Source organism: Trachypithecus francoisi, unplaced genomic scaffold (genome assembly GCF_009764315.1).
Source record: "Trachypithecus francoisi isolate TF-2019V2 unplaced genomic scaffold, Tfra_2.0 Lachesis_group12, whole genome shotgun sequence".
In the NCBI taxonomy this organism is placed as follows: domain Eukaryota; kingdom Metazoa; phylum Chordata; class Mammalia; order Primates; family Cercopithecidae; genus Trachypithecus; species Trachypithecus francoisi.
This window is the reverse complement of record NW_022681457.1, coordinates 35947165-35967145: the sequence shown is the minus strand read 5'-3', so window position 1 is coordinate 35967145 and position 19981 is coordinate 35947165. Positions and strand designations below refer to the sequence as shown.

Sequence of the window (19981 nt, the reverse complement as noted above, 5' to 3'; positions counted from 1 at the left end):
ATTTAAAGAATTGAAAAGTGGGACTATATAATGTGGCGGTTAGAGAATCCATAGACATGTAGCTATTATGTAGCAAAATTAGATAAACAAGTTTGCTTGGTTCCCCCTTGTTGACTCAGTGACTAATTCCCTGTTGCTTACTGCGGCCAACTCCAGTGATAGAGAAAGCAAGAAGTTGCTGTGTCTGCTACAGTGTGGCCCCTCAAAATTAAAATCAGTCCTGGTAGTTCTTCAACTTTAAGGGAAATGCCATGCCTGAGCCGAAATCACACCATTGTACTCCAGCCTGGGCAACAAGAGCAAAACCCTGTCTCAAAAAAAAAAAAAAAAAAAAAAAAAGGAATGTCCTGAGACAGAAGAACATTATCTAAGCACCATGTCTCTGAGTTTATGTATGATCCTTGAGTTATTGAGTTAGCATTATGAGTGATTCCACAGGACCAGTACTTTGCTTATTCCCTCCAAGCAGAGAAAGTCTCAGTAAGCTGTCTGTCTATAGTTACCATTATTTTTGTTACATCTTTTCCTATATCTTCTTAATGGCAGAATGGTGATTATAGTTATCATGTACTATGTTTTTTAACCACCTTGTCACCATTCTCTATAACAGTGGCAGAAATAGCATCAGCAATTTGTGTGTACGTAAAGGTTCATGATCTTCCTTCATCACATTGGCAAGCTCAGCACTCCACCAATCAGAACTAACTTTGATTCAATTGTATTTTGTTTCTATACATTGTATATTTAGTTGTGGAGCTAGACTGACTCTTTTCACAGTTGAAATTTCACAGATATAATCTTTAATATCTTGCATAAAATTTAAAGGAGCGCTAGGAGTTAGTATAATGCTGTTAGGGGTACAAAAAACTCAACTTTCATTCATAACCCCATTAATGGGTCAACACATTTCATTCAGTGAATTAATAGAAAGTTGCAGTTTATATGGCCACACAGATTTCTGACTTCTTTTTGCAGAGACTATTGTCTCTGAAGCCAATTATTTATGGGCTTGTTATAGTAAGTAATATTTGAGTGCATCCTCAACGCCAGGCAGACTTTTAATAATAAACCCAAGTTAAGTGCTTCCAATTCAACATATGTCCTCATAGATTTATATCTCATTTTATTGGCATCCAAATAATATACCCTTCCCAACCAGAATTCAAGTTTAGTATCTATGTATATACAAAAAGATTTATATTTTAATTACAATTTGTGAAAAACTTCATGTTTTCCTTACAACTGTACTTCCTTCTTCAACATGGATTATCAAGGGTAGACTATAATTATTATGAATTTCCAGACCACTTGTTTTCATGCAAAGCCATTTTTGGGAGTTCCCACTACTAATAAGCCTACATTGTACTTCCTTGTCTGGTAATATGGAGAGTGATTGCTCTAGTATTCTTGCCTTTATCTCCAGGAAAGTCATATTCCTGCTTCAGGATTCAATTTAAATGTCAGCTCTTCTGAGGAGTCTTTACCAACTTCACAAAACATTTTGGCCATGTTGTCCTTGTGCTCCCATTGTATCTCCTACCCTGCTTTGTCTCTTAAACCCAAAATTTGGTCACATGAAGTTCACACTAATGGAGAAGAAAAATTCTGAATTAATGGACTTAAGCTCAAGCTAGAAACTTTAAAAATGAAATTGTCATCAATACTAAAAGGTAAGTTCTGAATTACAGATCAGAGGAAATTGTACATGCAAAGGTGTTAGAAGCACTCTATGTTGCCCAGGGGTCCCATTGTTCCCATACCACTAACTTTATAATTTAAGGTCACCCCCTCTTGAGGTCCCAAGCAAATGATGCGAAGACAATTCTAACTGTGATGTTTCTGATGCCTAGGTTTATTAAATCATAATATAATATACTGGATTTGATTATAAGTCTTGAGTCTATTTGTTTAAGTTGGCTCACCATGCGTTACAATTTCCTAACTGCTGACCAGTTTCCCAGGTTGAGGTCTAGGTCTGATTACACAAATAGTTACCTAAAATTATCACCCATATTTCCCTAGTTCATATATACAGCCAGAGAATAAATGATAAGGCCTTTGGTAAAGGGTATCAAGGCATTTGGAAATTGTGTAGGCCTTAAGCACATCAGAATGAGAGATAAATGCATATTATCACATTGAAGTTTTCACAAATTAACTCCATCATTTTCTTTCTGAAACTCTCATTGCCCATGATGCTCAGTGCAGCTATATAACAGTCAACTTATTAGTGAACTACAATAGTTATGTTTGGGTCCTCTGAAGACTATACATTCTCTCTTTGACTTATTATATAAAACTCATTTCTTCTACAGAGTCTGGACATGTACTAATCTACAAAGTCACCTTCAGATGATCTATCAGGGCTGCATCATTTAATGCTACTAAAGATGGCTGTTAGTAACTATTTCATTTTGAAGGCTAAACATATTTATATTTGGTAAGTTTATAGTATAATTTTATATATGTGCATATACACTATATATAATACACATGTATACATTATATAAATATATACATATAGAGAATATATATATGTAGTTTAAGAAAGTTGCGATCCATGCAGCATCTGTGTCTATTAAGGGATTTACTACAGAATATAGAATTAATGCTTTTATCCCTCCTCCTAGGCAATAAGTAACTTGAATGCAGGCATCTTTGCATTTGAAATAGCCCAACACAGTTCCTGATATGTATAGATATAAATTTGTTTTTGAATGAATTGAACAGAATAAAATTGAACTGAGCTGAAAGGGATTGAACCAACTGAATTGGATAGAATCCATTCCTTCAGTAAGAGAAATATTGCTAAGTTTGGAAAAGAGGTAAAGTGAAAATAGAGTAGGCCATTGCAGTTCTGCAGACTAAATACTACAGCCTTCTGAAATTCTATGCAAGGAAAATTCACACAAATATTAGTCTCTTTGTTTTCCTCATCTTCCTGTTTACGTAATCCTTAAGAGGTTTTTGCATTACTTGGAGTTGCTAGCATTAGTAATTTATACAAGGGATTTGATGCACTAGCAATAACTTACAAACCAGACTTTTAGGGAGATTTTACAAACTACAATTACAAGAACCTACTCATGATCAACTAAATCAGAATCTGCTGAGGTTAGTTCCTTGAATTAGAAGTAAAATAAAACTCCAAAAAGTGGTTTTTGACACAGCTTGTCTATAAGGAAGTATAAGATAGGGCCCTTGCTTACAGAGTTTATAACCTAATTTGATATTCAAAAATCTAATTTATTTTACAAAGTAATTTTTGATGAGTATCAAATGATTGGTGCAAAACAAACAGAAAAACCTCCACATGTTATGGAAGAGGAAGAAAGGGGTACAATGGACTAGTACACAAGGATTTTTGAATCTGGCATGATTTGCAGTAAGTCTTGCTACTTGTAGATTTTTTAAAATCTTAGTGGGAAATAAATAATAATTTAATATCTAAAATATGATACATTAAGAGTCTGGACACAATTTAGATTATATCACAACAGAGAAATTATTAAGATGATGTTCATTAAAATCTCTATTATTGTTTTACACAGTAAACAAATTAAACAAAATTGATGGGACCAAAGTAATTTAAATTTCATCTTGGATTTTTTTGGGGGACTAAAAATTGATGTGGCTAAATTAGGCAAAGCCATAAATATGAAATGACAGAGAAATTATATAAAGTAGCAGCAATGGTAGACACTATGAACAAAAAAGATAAAAAGAGTTACAAAGGAAACATGTAATCAAACCAAAAGAACTTACAAAAGCTTAAAAAAAAAACACACAAAAGCACAATATAATCATTGGAGGACAGACGTACCTGAAGAGTGGTATAAGCCAGGTTCTGTAAGTGGCAGAAATACACAAATTATATATGAATTCATGGTATGTTGAAGAAAGTGAGTGGTTTAAACAGAGGCATCATTTTATAAAGAATAACATAAAAAATTTGCTTGTTGCAAGTCTGTTCGGATTACATTTGAAATGTAATGTTCAATCCTGTACACATCTACCTCATTATCACGAAAGAAAGATCAAAGAAATAAAACTGTTCTTGGCAATGAAAAAATCGGTTATGAAATATATTTGTCCCATCTAAAGACAGTAATTGCACATATTCTGTAAGCGCTCCTTGAATAATTCCATTAAATTTTCTTAGATATCATAACTGAATAGGAAGCATATTTTCAACTGTCAGGAAGGTTGTTTTTTTTCTTTTCCTTTAAATTTCAAAATACTTTCTAGCACACCATTTCAGATTCACAATGCCCAGTGGCCCTTGCTGTTCAATATTTGACTTTTGGTTTAATGAAGATCACGGTGAGTTAATAGCAGTGCTAGGAACAAAGCTAAAATGTTGTTTCATTTTTACATGTTTCCTTTGTTGAGCTTTATGTTAACTAGAAAGTTATATTTTGTTTTCATGCAATGAAAATCTTTGAAGATTGTTTTATTGGTTTGGCTAATGTCTGACTATAGACTATAAAATGTGCATTTGTGTACATATTTTGGTTGTTGCTGTTGTTATTTTTCTACTAAGAGCCATGAAAAAAAAGTTTATGCAGTGTAGTTTACTCCATAAACACCTTCTTTTAGTTCTTTAAATCAGACTGATATAATAATATCATATGTGATGTTGTTTCTATACTGTATCAATAAAAAAGCCAGCTGTATACTGAATTTTTAGCTCAGCACAGATAGGGAAAAACTCTTGTAAAGACAAAAGTAACTACTCATGTCTAAACAAAAACATTTCCAAGAAATATGTGTTTTAATGAGAATATAAAATATAGGATTAAACACTAAAGTTTTGAAATCTAATTTAAGTTTTTTCAGGTTCAAAGTAAATAGTTTTCTGTACAATATTTGTACTATGTTAATGCATTTGTGAAGATTCTCTTTTCCAGTTCTCTCTTGTTTCAGTTCTACACAGTTCAGTAAGTGGTGCTTATCATTAAGCAAAGCTATAACATAAATCACCATATCCTTTAATTTACAGTGTTTTATTAGGAAGTGATCTGTGGGAAGACATTAATTATTATTATTTGTTTCCCTATTCACTAGTATCCATCAATGTCTAAAGTCAATTTTGTCATTTGGTAGCCAAATACTGGGACTATCACTCCCATATTACATACACACACACAAACACATACCACTTTCTCTCTTCTTTCCCCTTCTTTGAAATAAATTGTTAATCATAATTTGGTCAGAGGTTTAATTTCTAAGGTACCTGTGTATTTATGTAAATATAAAGTTACCTGCACATTTATATAAAATACTATAAATTAATCAAGTTTAGACCTTTTCCCAAGCCACTTTTACACTTCCATGTGATTTCTGAAGTGACACACTACACTGCGATGGGGTTTCTTTTAGACCTTCCTATTCACTGAGCACTCTCACCTACCAGACTAAGAGATCTTTCCTCCTCATGTAGCTTTTGTTAGTTTCTTTGGCTGACTAGTCGAAAGCCTTACTTATGGTAGCTCTAGCTAGGAATTATTGCATTTTTTTTCCCTTTCTTATCTTCAACTAAACTGGAAGAACCCTGAGAGCAAGGGATAAAATATTCTTAGTGTTGATCAAATATCCTGGCACATAATTAACTTCAAATTGTGACAATTTGAAGTCAGAGAGGGTCTAAAACTGGTGTATATGTTCTATCTACTATAAATGGTGACTTTTTTAAAGGAAATTATGTAGGCTTATTTCCTATTTCAAAAAATATACATTTAACATACTTTTGTCTGCTTATGTTTATTCTGATCTTCTCTCTAAAAGATTTAACATGGTTTATCATCTCATAGCAGGCATCATGCTAGGTGCTGAGTTGTCTACTCCATCATGTGGCTTATGGGATGGGGGATAAATGGGATAAGGGTCTAAATGTTTATTTTATTTGTTGTTTTTTCTTCATATGTTTAGCATTTTCATGATCATTATATTCCATGACTGTAATATTCCTTATAAAATATATCATCTACTAGTACTATCCCCTACACTAACATACCATACCCTCTACCAACTAAAATATAGTGAAAATGTTGGATAATAAGTCGATAAGGTAACACAGAATTAGAATTATGTTTCACAAAAGTGACAATAATGGACTGATTTTAAATGCTAAGTATAAAAGTCATAATCACAAAAAACAATGAGGAACTAAAAACAATAAAGTTGTATACACAAACCATTTCAAGAAAGTGCTTAAACCCAGAAATATAAGTGGATATTTATTTGTGTAAGAAATATAGTTGGTATGGAATATGTTTTTGCCCTGAGGAATTTGCCAAAAGCACACACTTAAACTTAGGTTCTAAGGAACCAGAGGGTGGCCAAGTGTTTCCTCAGGTCGGAAATTCTTAGAGGATGTCCTTGACACATTAATCTAAAGCCTCCCAAAAATATGCCTTTGGATAAGGATCAACCAGAAGTAAATACGTCCTCCTTTATTCCAAACCAAAGAATTGCCAAGCAGCTTGCCTTGCTGTTAAGCAGAGCAGAAATAAATTAAAAAAAGAAGAAGGAAAGAAAAAAAGAGAAGGAAAAGAAAGTAAAGTAAGGTTCCTGAGAAATTATTGCTACAAAAATACTCACTTTGGATTTATACAGAGCCTAGTAAGTCAGAGAAGCTCACTCTTGAACTTAATCTAAGGTAGTTCTTAAGTGGCAATGCCTCTCTGGTCTCGTGATAGAAGCAAATACAAAGCCTCTACAGGAGAGTCCATTCATCTTAGGCCATGGGAAACTTCGGCAAATAACTTTGCTAAGGACAATGACCAACAAACAAAGTCAATCAAAGATATACATGAAAGCATAGCAATATAACGCTGAAGAACAAAGATCAGAAGCATATCCACCCTGACTTTAGACAGTAGAATTATTAGATATGGTTTAGAAAACAACAGTGATTATCACATTTGAAGGAAAAAAGAGAAGACGGAAGGTGGGGACAGCAATGATGATAGATGTCCAGAGAACAGGAAACTTTAAAAAGGGACATAGCAGATTTAAATGAAAGGAAAACTTTATGAATTAAAAAAGAAAAAAATGCTATTTTCATTTCTTCTCTCCCCAAATATGTTGGAGAAAAAGCTTTTAATGATTAAGTTATATTTTCATTTCAAATTCACATCTGTGATTTTAATCTGAAAAAAAAGTATCCCTAAAAACATACTGATAGACTTGACAAAAATGGTTAATACTTTGTGTTGTACATTTCAATATTTTAGATAACTAAGCAAATTATTAAGAAGTTATGCTAGCCATGTTAAATCCTCTTTTTCCCAAAATGCTAGTCATTCTTGCTGAACCTTCCTTCTTTCAGATTCCTGGTATTTCAGAGACTAATAGAAAATAACTATATGGAGTCTGCTGTTAGTAATACTCAAATATACATAGAATCACGGTTTAGTGCAAAATATAGTTAGCATTGGACACCTGTTATTCCTTGACTCCTTTCTGAAACAAACTTATTAGGAGTCTCTGCTATGATGATGGTATATTTTGTGTACTTCTTGGAATAAATAATGTACAGGAATCATTCAAATGCATATTCAGTGGGAAGCCATCTGGCTTCATGTGAATTTATGAATATTTTAGCTTGCTCAGCTAGTCAAAAGTAAAATCTGGCACTAGGGATTATCATGTAGATTTGTGACAGTATTACAAAAAAAAAGCTTCTGTAAATCAATGATTGACATATCTACTAAAGTATAGTTTCTTCTTGGATTGGGTATACTTAAAATAAGTACAATATTGCATGATTAGTTTGGAAGTCATAATTCAACTTGACATAACAATGTTTCATTAAAATAGTTACATATAGAAATTGAACCTTGGAATTGAGTTGGACTTTATAATGTTACTGTGGTGAACACTGTGATGGCACCCATATCACTTCTTCAATGAAGAGCTTATTACCTCAGCTACTGCAAGTGCTGTCAGTAGACAGCTTTCACGGGTCAGTCCCCTTTCACATACTGCCTTATTCCTAAAAAGATATCTTGTCCATTGTATTCCTTATCAATTGGGCACCTGAGAAAAGATAATTGATGTGTGGTATAAATCCTGGCCAACCAGGTTAAACTTGGGAAATACTCAAGTGCTATTCTAGTATCCACAGCTCCTTTTGGGATTAGCCAATTAAGGCTGTCTTTGGCATTGCATCTCAGCTTCACTTTCTTCTTCTCTGTTTTGCTCTCTACCCTTCCTTGTACAAGTGTTAGTCCCACAGGCCCTCCTTAAGAATATTTTGCATTCTAAAGTGTATCTCAGATTCTGCTTTTCAGGAAACCCAACCCACAGTCATTATCTAATCCTGTTACTGGTGGACAGTGACCACGTTCTTGGCATTTTGAACAAAGAATTAGACAAAACACACAAAGCGAAGAAAGAATGAAGAACTTTATTCCAAAGGAAAGTACACTCTACAGTGTGGGAGTGAGCCCGAGCATAGGGTCTCATGGATGCCATTACAGAATTTGCAGGGGTTTAAATACCCTCTAGAGATTTCCAATGGTTACTCGGTGTATGCCCTATGTAAATGGAGAGGATGAAGTAAAGTTAAAGTCATTTACTCTGCATACACCCTCTGGAAAGGATATTTCCTGCCATAGTTTAAGTGTGAATCAGCCTTATGTTCCCTGCCTCCAGGCCCTACCTCTTATCTAAAATAAGAACTTCTTGAGAAAACTCTTGCTAAATTGTCTTTTGGACTTTTTTCTTAAGCCTATTATCTCATAAGAAAATGTACTCTAGTATTGGACAAAATTCTTTATAATGTTGTATATAAATTTTCTTCCTTGTAGCATCTGGTATAATATAAAACCAACTTCATAATCCTGCTAGTTTCCTCATTAATTAAATTCTGACCTATGCTCACAATTTATGGATTCATATTTTAACAATTTGAGAGTTACATTTTGATAATGAGAAATACAGATTTGAGAATTGATAACACATAGATGCTATAAGAATGGATGGTATTCCAAAGGAGTGAATGTGGATAGAGTAATTCAAACACAAGTATCTGTGACCTTCTAGTGATACGAGGGGAGGAAGATAAGGAGAAATCAGTTAAAGAGACTTAAAAAGAGTGACCAATAAGTTAGAAAAAGAACCAGTAATTGGGGTTCCTTGAATCCAGGTAAAGAATGCAAGTCAAAGAAGTAATCAATTGAGATAAATGCTGTTTAAAGGGCAAGAAGATTAGACCAAGAATGACCCCTGGATTTAGCAAAGTCGAGAGCTCTGGAAATCTTCAGAAGAACAAGTTTAATGGAGTAGTAGTGATGAAGAGGGGTGCTAAAAGTCTGAATTGGGTTGAAGCGTAAATAGGAAGATAGGAACTGAAGAATGGAAGAATAGACAATATATTCTAAAAATTTTAGTGTAAAAGGAGCAAAGAAATAAAGTAATACCTGAAGGAAGTGTAGTCAAGGTTTTTTTTTTTTTATTTTGGAAAAATCACAGAATATTTGTGTACTGATGAGAATAATCCATTAAAGGAGGAAAATTAATGACACAAGAGAAAGTAGAGATAAATGCTATATGTCTACAATGTAAACAATGTATGCATATCTCGTAATGGGATGGAAGAAGTTGGTCTGAGGAAGAGAAACAAAGTTAGACATAATTTTGGATTATAAAAAAAATAGCTAGTGAAGAAAGTCTTGGTGATGAGGATGCCAAAGGATTTCTAAGAACAATTATTACTTAATGCTGTACTCTGATATGTATCCTTCTCTTTCCTTCCAGCACCTTCCTCCATAGCTCCAATGATTCAGAGAAATTTGCTACACATAAAATTTGTGTGAGAAGGCCTTTTTCTGGAGGGGATGTGGTGATGCCCTAATTGTGAGAAAGAGGAAAAGTTTGAGACTCACATAGTGAAAAATAGGTGCTCAGCTCATAGAATTGTGAGAAAATCACATGCAAACCCAAACAGAACTAACTCAACAGAAATGGAAGCTTACAGACCAAAGTAATTATGAAGACATATGATCTTTGGGAATTTCACAGATATTTGAGAGAAGTTTTTGACATCTATGGGGTTTAGAATAGAGGTTCAACTAACGCTGCCTAAATCTAAAGGGAAAGCAAATTTCCAGGTGACATCTGATTATATGTAGCAAATATGAAAAAGGTAAAAAACAACAATGTGGGTGGTAAAGAGATTGCAGACTATCACCAGGCAAAACTTCATGGAGAAAATAAAGTGTAGAATGTCAGAAAGTAGTATGAATCTTTGTCTTGAAAGGTAGTCTTCAGGGGAGCAAAATGGGATACAAAAACAGTACTACATTAGTGAAGCAAGGTTGAGATGGCCACAGTATTCCTTTTTCTTTCAACGCCTCATACACCTCAGTGCCAATCTTTTAAATCTTTCCTTTGTAGGCTTTCTGTAACTTTGCCTTCATGTGCGATTATAAAAGTCAGATCATTGTTATTACAGTATACAATAAGGCATTGTAGGATATAAAAAAAATTGCATTCGTCTAGAAAACAGTGGTAGCTGAACAAGTTGAGAGAGGTGGATGGATTTTGGTTGTGTTTTTCATATTCATGTGTTTTTCATTTCATATATTTCACTTGTTGAAAACAGGATGAAAAGGATGAGGGGAAGTACCTGAAGAGTCATGGAAAATTTCCAGGTTTTTGCCTTGAGCAATTTGGTGAATGGCTGTGTCATTTATCTAGATGAAAGAGATTACCTTACTCCCTTTTTCCAGTAAGGGAGGGATACAAAGCAGGGAGGTACATATCTGAATCTAGAATTCAGTGTTGGGTATATTATGACGGCTAGTACAACTTAGGTTTCATTGTAGATGAAACTAGGCTGACTACATCTTGATGAAATAATATGGCTAAGAGAATTACTGTTTTTGTTTTTGCTTATTTATTTTTATGTTATGGAAAATTGCAGCACGTTTGTAGTCTAGGGATACATAATCGAAGACAAAAGAAACATGGCTAATTTTGTAAATTGCTTCTTCTCACTGAACTCATGGTAAATATTTATTTTGTATTGAAGAATCACCTGTTGCAACAAGTAAAAAAGAATTACTCTAAAACGTTCTCCTTCCTTCCTCATAGGCTAGCTTCCATAGACAGCTCTTTATTTGACTGGATAATGCTTAATTAGAAGCTCTATCAACTTTAACCAGTCATAATGAGTGATGATCTTTCTTATTCAATTTCATTAAAGATTGATCCCAGTGATATATAATTAGTGCATTTTTAATTTATGACTTGTCAGTGTGCCTGTACATTTAAAATCTGAACTTGGGCCACTTGATCTATTCATAATTATTTCTTTGTGTAGTCCAAGTTTTCTAGTTCTAGAAATATTTGAAACTTCTCTAAAGAACAGCATATTGACAGACATAATTTACTTTCTCAAACCCCAAGGCTAAAAATAATAGGAAACAAACCACTCACGTAAACTTCATTAAGCAGTGCAACATTTCTAAACCTGCAAATGAAATGAACACTTACTTGATTTCGACATAGTTGTATTTTAAAAGTTTTTTTGCCTCAAGATGTAAATGTTTTAATTCTATTCTGGGCGATGTGACACTCTCCTACAAGGAAGTGGTAAATTAAAACTCACTTGAACCATCTGAATGTGCTGCAGAGAGAAAAGAGTGGATACTGGTAAGAAAAGAAATAAAAAAAAAATCATTCACATGTGCAGATTACTTAGCTACAATGTGTTGGTTGTAGCAAAGATTTTAAAAAGCATTTAAGGAGGCTGGAGATTCAACAAGCATATCAGTAACTCATCATAAGCCAGTGGCCAAAGAATATAGACATTTTAGTTTAGATTGTTTCAGAAATGCACTGAAGCACAATTGAAGGAGTATAATTCTGGCACAGATAGCTAGGAAATGACACTAGCAGATGGATTGCTCTAGTCTATAGCAATCAGAAGTGAATTGCTCTGTGTGAATGGTTGAAATTTATATGTGCGATGGCTAAGAGATTCCTGCAGCCAGAGGCTTCAAAAAGATAGACTATTTATCCTAGAAGCCCAAAATAAAATGTTAACTCTGTTAGTATCAATCAGTTACTTGCATGCACAATAATACTCTTGGGATGAACATCTTCAGACATAAGTGTCAACAATCAAGCTGATATGCAGGTAGTTGATAATAGTCACTCATTACAGGCATCTTCCCTCTACACCTCCAATCCTCCAAGTATCAACACAGTAGGAAAATCAGCAGCTTTTATTATTCCATTTCCCCAAATATTAACCTGACCCAAAGTTGTCATCTACTAAACTACAGCCAAATTGGCAAGTTTGAATGACATGGCAAGTTCGGTTTGTTATGGCTCACATAGACAGCTCTTCCAGGGATAGAACTAGTATTCTTCAACCAAACTGGTATGACTAGACTTTCATTATGTATATAAAAAAACCTAAGCAGAAGTTTCTGTATATACAGATAAATGGAAGCATGAAGAATGTGATTATGTTACAGAATTTGGCACACTAGTATTGGAGGAAGGAAAATATGACAAAGTTAAATGCAAGGAATGTTAATAATTTTACTATTAGAATTGTGTTCCTCAACTTCAACAGAAATAGGCTTTGTCTAAACAAAATTTAGAGGCACAGAAGACTCAAGTTAACTAGATATATGGTTTCTATTATTTTTCTTGCACTAAGCAAATTAAAAAGGTCTTTAACAATTTAGTTCGTGACACAGATGAAGACTTGATTTAGATGAACAAGGAAAAGAGCATCTGAAATCCTTTAGCTGGTTTTGAGCTACTAAAGAGTTTTCACTTCTCTCCATTGTAATTCTGCTAGGCTAGACTGAGGTGCCTTAATCCTGAGCCTCCAAGGTGCTCAAGTCCAGAAGGCATCATGATGTATGTAAACAGAAACTCTGATTTTGTGCAGTTTACTTAACAGCTATATGTGACAACAGGCGGTTTTGATTTTGGCTTTATTGCTGAATTTGGTAATCTTAACATTAGGAGTACTGCGTAGCTACGGAAGATGACTAGATCATCCGGGGTTGCGGGAATTAATCCTGGATTCATGCCATCAAACTTTTGACGATTTCAGAGTATCACTTGGATTTTTAAAGCTTTATTTCAATCAGTACACAGTGATACATATCTTTTATTTCTGCTTTGCTTAGAGAATAAATGCCTAAGGTAAAAGATTATTACCAAATGTTGAATTTTTCTCATGCCCTTGTTGACAGTTATTAAACCATCAATAAGTTTATGGATTATAGTTACAAACAAGAGCAGGATTTGACACACTTGAGTATATGATGTGCCATGATTTTATAAAAATACAAATTATAAAATGAGACAAAATGTTTAATTTCAAATTTATACATGTAGGTCTTATTTTTCTATTGCTGTTAAAATTCAGAAAAAAAAAAAAAACGAATCTTTATTGGGAGACTAAATGAAAAGCCTGAAAAGTTAAGATTGTTACAAAATTTAGTCACTTATCAAAAATATACTTCTCTCTCATCATGTACACTACATTCAGTGATTAAATTTAGGAGTGACTTACTTTTTTGTTTTGTTTTGTTTTGTTTTGCCTAGATCCTTTTATTAAAACACACATTTAGGTTAGAATCATTTCCTAATTCATCTTTTTTCTCCACATTTTGACATCACAGAAAACAGAATGTGCCTTACAAATGATAGTATAATAGCTATTAGTCAGGCAGCAATAGTCATGGAGTTGTTACTTGCTCACATGTGAACTTGGTCATAGCTGTGTATATGACTGTCCTTTCAGTTGAATTAGGTACACTATTGGTGGTATGTGTGTGCTACTGTACACCAAGCAATATATCTCAGAGCAAGAGATCTTGATAAGTCCTTTGAAAAGAACCATTTCAAAGCAACTAGAATCCATGCATTGTGCAGGATTATGGTTAAAATTCAGATTAGGTAAAATACAGTATTGAGCACTTAATAAACATATAACATCCTCTGAACACTCTGTAAGTAAATAAATGTTAAACAACAGCTATCATATATTTTCTTTAAAAAGAATCTTGAAAAAGAAAAAATAAACACACAAATACCATATTTGAGGGCTTCAGATGGTCACTTCTGGTTTACTAAACAATAATTTTCATATTAACATGTTAATATGACATCAATTTGTGACAAATCAATCACAGGTCTGATCTTCTAAGGACCTGTGATTAAACTGAAGCAAAAGTGAAATTGAGTTTTGTCAAACAGAAGGGTATCAAAACTTGCAGGACTGTGGGTCTGCAGTTAGGTAAAAAAAAAAAAAATCCAGACATAAGTGTGGTAAGAGCACTCAGGAAATACAGCCTTACCAATAACTCTGAAAGCACAGAAGGTACTAGGTGGACGTATGCATATCAATAGCTCTGAAAGTGCTGAAGAGTTTGAATGTGAAGCTGTAGAAATTTCTTGATGATATCTCAATATTTTACTTTTTTGTTATTTTATATGTACATTCATTCAATATTTCACTTTTTTGTTATTTGATATGTATATGCAAGAGGGTTAAACAAAAATCTGTATTTAAAAACAACTAAAAGAGATCTCCAATAAATATGAAAATTTCAAGTAACAAAGCATTGTGTCATGTTTTATTGTGTTTTTCTTAATGGAACATAAAATAATGGTGATTCTTATAATTGATAGCACTTTAGATTTGGTAAAACTACAATTCTGAACATTTAGTGAATGACAAACACATAACATCCTCTGAAAAATCTGCAAGTAAATCAATCATTTTAAACAATAGCTACCATTTATTTGTATCTTATCCTTGGGAAAAACTTTGGGAAAAAAAAAACGCACACACAAGTATCGTAACTGAGGGTTGTGGACAAGTTACTTCTAGTTTACCAATTTTTACATTGACATAAAGTAGCACAGACTAGTTATTTCATTAAAAAAAAAAAAACACACTGACAAATCTTTTCTCTATTACACTTTAGTATGAAGACTTTTCACTTATATGCTTATACCAACACAGAAATACATAACTTGAGATTCCAGCCAATTTTTATTTTCTTGAAACTTTATCATCTGTGTATTATCTAAGTTTTTCCATTCTCCTGCCTGCGTCTTGATGTCTGCATTTGGACCAATTATTGTTTCTCAGCATCACCAGTGTGTGGACAAAAAATAAGATGAAAAGTAAATTCAGTTCATTTGGTAATTTCAGTTTTGTTAGAAGGACTGACAGGAGATAATACAAGTAAAGTCTATAGTGAAATTATATGATTATTGATGAATTTCAATTATTACTACCATTTTCCCCACAGATAACTGAGTTTTGTGGGCATATGTGTGTGTTTTCCTATGGAATGGAACATAAAGGAAAAATTTAAATATGCACAAACACATGTTCAAGTGTATAATACATATGTACTTTTAGTTTCATTTTGATAAAATTAATGAGATATGAATGTTATCATCAATTTCAGAGGTCTTTGTATCTAGTTATTTATTAACTAAAATAATCACAATATATTGGGCACTGAGTGAATGTGTCAGCTATGGATTTGTTTCTGAAAAAGTATTTCTACAGTATTCCTACACTACTCTGAACATCCTACAGTATGCCAGTTTTATTATTCAAAACAGAATTACAGTTGAGGAGAGAAGTGCCAGTGAATACTTAGAACTTTACTGGATCAAAAGCCTCAAAAAAGATGGAAAAATTCTAAAGATATGCTTAGAAAATTATCTTTAAAACTAATTATGTGAAAAAACAATGCTCCACAAATCAATCATTATTAAAAACTAAAATACTGATATACATCCAAAAAATATCAATTTTCTCAGCTTAGTCTTGAAATATTTTTCTTCAAAAATGATTTATATGTACTTCTGTGCTATTATTATTATGCTACAGGAATTACATTAATACAATTTTCATTAATTGAGTTCAGTGAAACAGCCTACAGAAAATACCTATCTCTGGAATGTTACTCAAAAAGGCAAAGTGTACAATATTCAAAATGTCTCTAAATCAAATCGCTTTTTAAACTGATTTCTAGAAAAATTTGTTCCCTGTAAGTTATCATATCTTCTACATCTTTGTAGATAAGCATTTCTTCAATGGACAACAACTTATAGCTATTCAGGCTGAATGATGACTTGTTCTTAACAGCATTTAACATCTTTAGGGATGTTGTAACTGAATCACTCAAAGAAGAACAAACTGGGAAAATGCGTGCAGTCCACAAACTCAGACACGTCTTGTTACCAGAGAACAGTTCCTCTGTAACTTTAAGATTCCAAACCTCTAAGCATGACAGGAAACAGACTCCAAAGAATTGAAGTAACTTTATATCTGACAATGTTTTTACACTCTTTTTCAAGTTGTCTTGCACTCCAAATGCCATAGTTGAATACTTTAAGCATCTATTCATCTTTAAACTTAAGGAACACACAAAAGAATGTGCAGGGAGGGCAGCTTTTGTTGGGATATAAGAACCACTAATAATGCAGTTTTCCCCAACTGAAACATCAGGCCCCAATCTAGAATACTCCACAACTGAGCCAGGTGCTATAGAACATCTTGAATCCAGTATGCTTTGAATGATACAGGATGTTTTGCAAGAGCATTCTGGTATATCTGTAAAGATACTAAAAGTTATGGACTGTAAGCCGAGCTCTGACTTTAAACTGTTATCTGAGGTAAAGTAAAACAAATATTCTTCAGTTGTTCCAATGTGATAAAATTTGGAGTTATTAAGAACAATAACATTTAGTGATGTTCCTTTAAGAAGATGAAATATTCTCTGTCTCATTTCTACCAACTCTGACCCTTCTTTAATGACATTTGATGTGTTTCTGGTGTACTCCACAGTTGCTCCAGGTCCTAAAGCCTGCAGAAAGTCACCATAGGCATCTATTTCACAGCTCAGTGTGCCTATTTTTTCATAAAAAGCAAGTAACATTTTTGCTGATTTATGATCCATATAAAATAGGCTATCTGTGTAGACATAGTCAGAGTCTACTTTAAGATCGGCAATGTCACCCCCAGCAAAGTCCTGTTGACAAAAATTTCCGGGTCTACACACAGCATTAAATTGATACATCTTTTCTATGCTGGGCTTATGAAGGAAACGATGGCAAGATCTATATTCAAGGTCTCTATGTTTTAAATCATCAAAAGGATCTAAGACAAATACTCCATGTGTGGTACCTATCGTCAACCTAGAAGGATGAGCTAAAGCGGTAAAGCCAGGTTTGTCAAACCTAATAAACTCAAATTCTCCAATACTATAAAGTTCAATATCATCTGCACAGGTAACCAAAATTCCAGGATTCATATGTAAGGGGAAATCAATGTACATGGCTAGTTTTAATTCTAGCATCTGATAAATGGGGTTACCAAGAGGTAAAGCAGTGAAAATTTTTCCCAGAGCACTTGCATTTGGAAGTCGTTGACTGTAGCCACCTATAAAATTAAAACAAAATAACCATTTAAAAATGTAGTATTGTTTATAAAATTTTCAAAACCCAGGGTTTAATAACCTGTAAGTTACAAATCAAAATATATTTAAAGATATTTAATATATACCACGTGTTACTGTAAATCAGGAAAGAATAATGAAATCCAGACTACAAATTCAAAGAGAAATTCTCTTGTTGCCATTTGATATAACACAATTTTAAAAACTATAGGTCAGGAAAAAATTTAAGTATACCGTAGAATCTGTGAAATGTTTTGAATTACATGTATAACAAACAAGAAGGACCATGGCCCAAAACATGATGTTGTATCTACATTTTTTTTCTTTTTTTCTGAGATGAAGTCTTACTCTGTCACCCAGGCTGGAGAGCAGTGGCGCGATCTTGGCTCACCACAACCTCTGTGTCCCAGGTTCAAGTGATTCTCCTGTCTCAGCCTCCCGAGTAGCTGGGATTACAGGAGCCTGCCACCATGCCTGGCTAATTTTTGTATTTTTAGTAGAGACGAAGTTTCACCATGTTGGCCAGGCTGGTCTCAAACTCCTGACCTCAGGTGATCCACCCGTCTCGGCCTCCGAAAGTGCTGGGATTACAGGCATGAGTCACTGCGCCCAGATTATATCTACATTTTAAACAACAAATTTCAACCAGGTTTAGACTTCTAATTAAGAATCTACTTCACAGAAAATAAAATTATAGAAAACTAATATACTAATGCTAAAATACAGTCATTTGCTTCTTCATAACATTTCGCTCAAAGATGGACAGCATCTATATAGGTTGTCCCATAAGATTATAATGAAGCTGAAAAATTCCTGTCACCTAGTGATGTTGGAGCTATTGTAAAGTCCTAGCATAATGCACCACTCAAATGTTTGTGGTGATGCTGGTATAAACAAACCTACTGTGTTGCCAGTTTACTAGACTATAGAACATACAATTATGTATAGAATACAATACTTGGTAATAAATGACTATTTTACTGGTTTTTGTGTTTACTATACTATACTTTTCATTGTTATTTTAGAATAAATTCATACGATATATACAAAAAAAAGTTAAGCATACAATGGCCTCTGGCAGGTCCTTCAGCAGGTATTTCAGAAAGCAGCATTGTTATAGGAGATGACAGCTCCTGAACTCTAGTAGGACTACAGAGGTAGAAGACAGTGATACTGATGATCCTGACCCAGTGTAGGCCTAAGCCTACACTGTTTTTGTGTCATCATTTCTAACCAAAAAGTTTAAAAGGTAAAAATAAAAACCACGGAATAAACCCTAATGATATAAAGAAAATATTTTTATACGGCTGTACAGTGTTTGTAAGTTGAGTGTTATTACAACAGAGTCAAAAAGTTAAAAAAATTAAGAAGTTTATAAAGTAAAAATGTTATAGTAAGCTAAGGTTAATTCATTACTGAAGATCAACAATACATGTAAAGCACTTGGCAGCACACAGTATATTGTTCCACAAAAGGGAGCTAATAACTTTCTATTTTTTTCTTTTTTCAAAGACCAGTCAATAGTAAAGTTTAGTACTAAGAATTATCTATTTCCAAAAGCAAAAATAAAAAAAAATCTAACTATGCATTTCCTGGTATCTAATTTAATTTTTACTAAACTGATAATAATTATTTTATTAAATAAAATGGTAAATTAGATTTTTTTTACACATTTTTAGTCTTCAAACCAGAACTTGGATGCTTTACTTTGGCATCATCTTTACAAAGAATCATTGTTTTGTATGTAAATCATAAGAATGAGAAAGTGCTTTGGAAGCCATGTAGACAGACAACTCTAAAATACCTGTCCCTGGATGGGTGTCTGCTCATGGCAGTTTTCATTCATCCCTTAACATACAGAGAAAAACAACAAAGGTTTTCATGTAACCACAATTTTCTTTTTTTTTTTTTTTTTTTTTTTGAGACGGAGTCTTGCTCTGTCACCCAGGCTGGAGTACTGTGGCCAGATCTCAGCTCACTGCAAGCTCCGCCTCCCGGGTTCATGCCATTCTCCTGTCTCAGCCTACTGGGTAGCTGGGACTACAGGCGCCGCCACCTCGCCCGGCTAGTTTTTTGTAGTTTTTAGTAGAGACGGTGTTTCACCGTGTTAGCCAGGATGGTCTCGATCTCCTGACCTCGTGATCCGCCCGTCTCGGCCTCCCAAAGTGCTGGGATTACAGGCTTGAGCCACCCCGCCCGGCCCCAAAATTTTCGCACAACTAAATGTATTCAATTTGAAAGGTTTCTTTATTATGAGGCTATGTCCTTCCTACTTTTCTGTTTTAAAATGTCTTATTTTATGTGTGTGATTTCTCTCTTACATATTTACTTGTTCACTCCGTATATTGTCACATTGTCCTTTTATTTTTAAGCATTGTGGCCTCTGGCTACCAATAATCACACAAAAATGCAAGATAAAAAGTACTGGCAAAAGTCTAGTAATGACAGTGTTAAACCAGCCTTCCCTCAAAGCAAGAATCCCCATTAAGGAAGAAAGAGCATTAGGTAAAATAGCT

General features: G+C 33.8%; 1 protein-coding gene across 4 annotated transcripts in view; it reads right to left on the bottom strand.

Annotated features, from left to right (window-relative positions):
• FPGT (fucose-1-phosphate guanylyltransferase) overlaps nt 1–19981 on the bottom strand; it is a 35641-nt gene that overhangs the window by 11090 nt on the left and 4570 nt on the right. For 2 of the 4 annotated variants that reach the window (XM_033225313.1, XM_033225315.1), the window contains one exon: nt 13333–17449. In XM_033225313.1, the coding sequence (XP_033081204.1) occupies nt 16008–17449 (1442 nt within the window). In that variant the 3' untranslated portion in view covers nt 13333–16007. Of the gene's footprint in view, nt 1–13332; nt 17450–19981 lie in introns of those variants that run through there. The other 2 variants (XM_033225316.1, XM_033225314.1) reach the window with 2 other exon arrangements.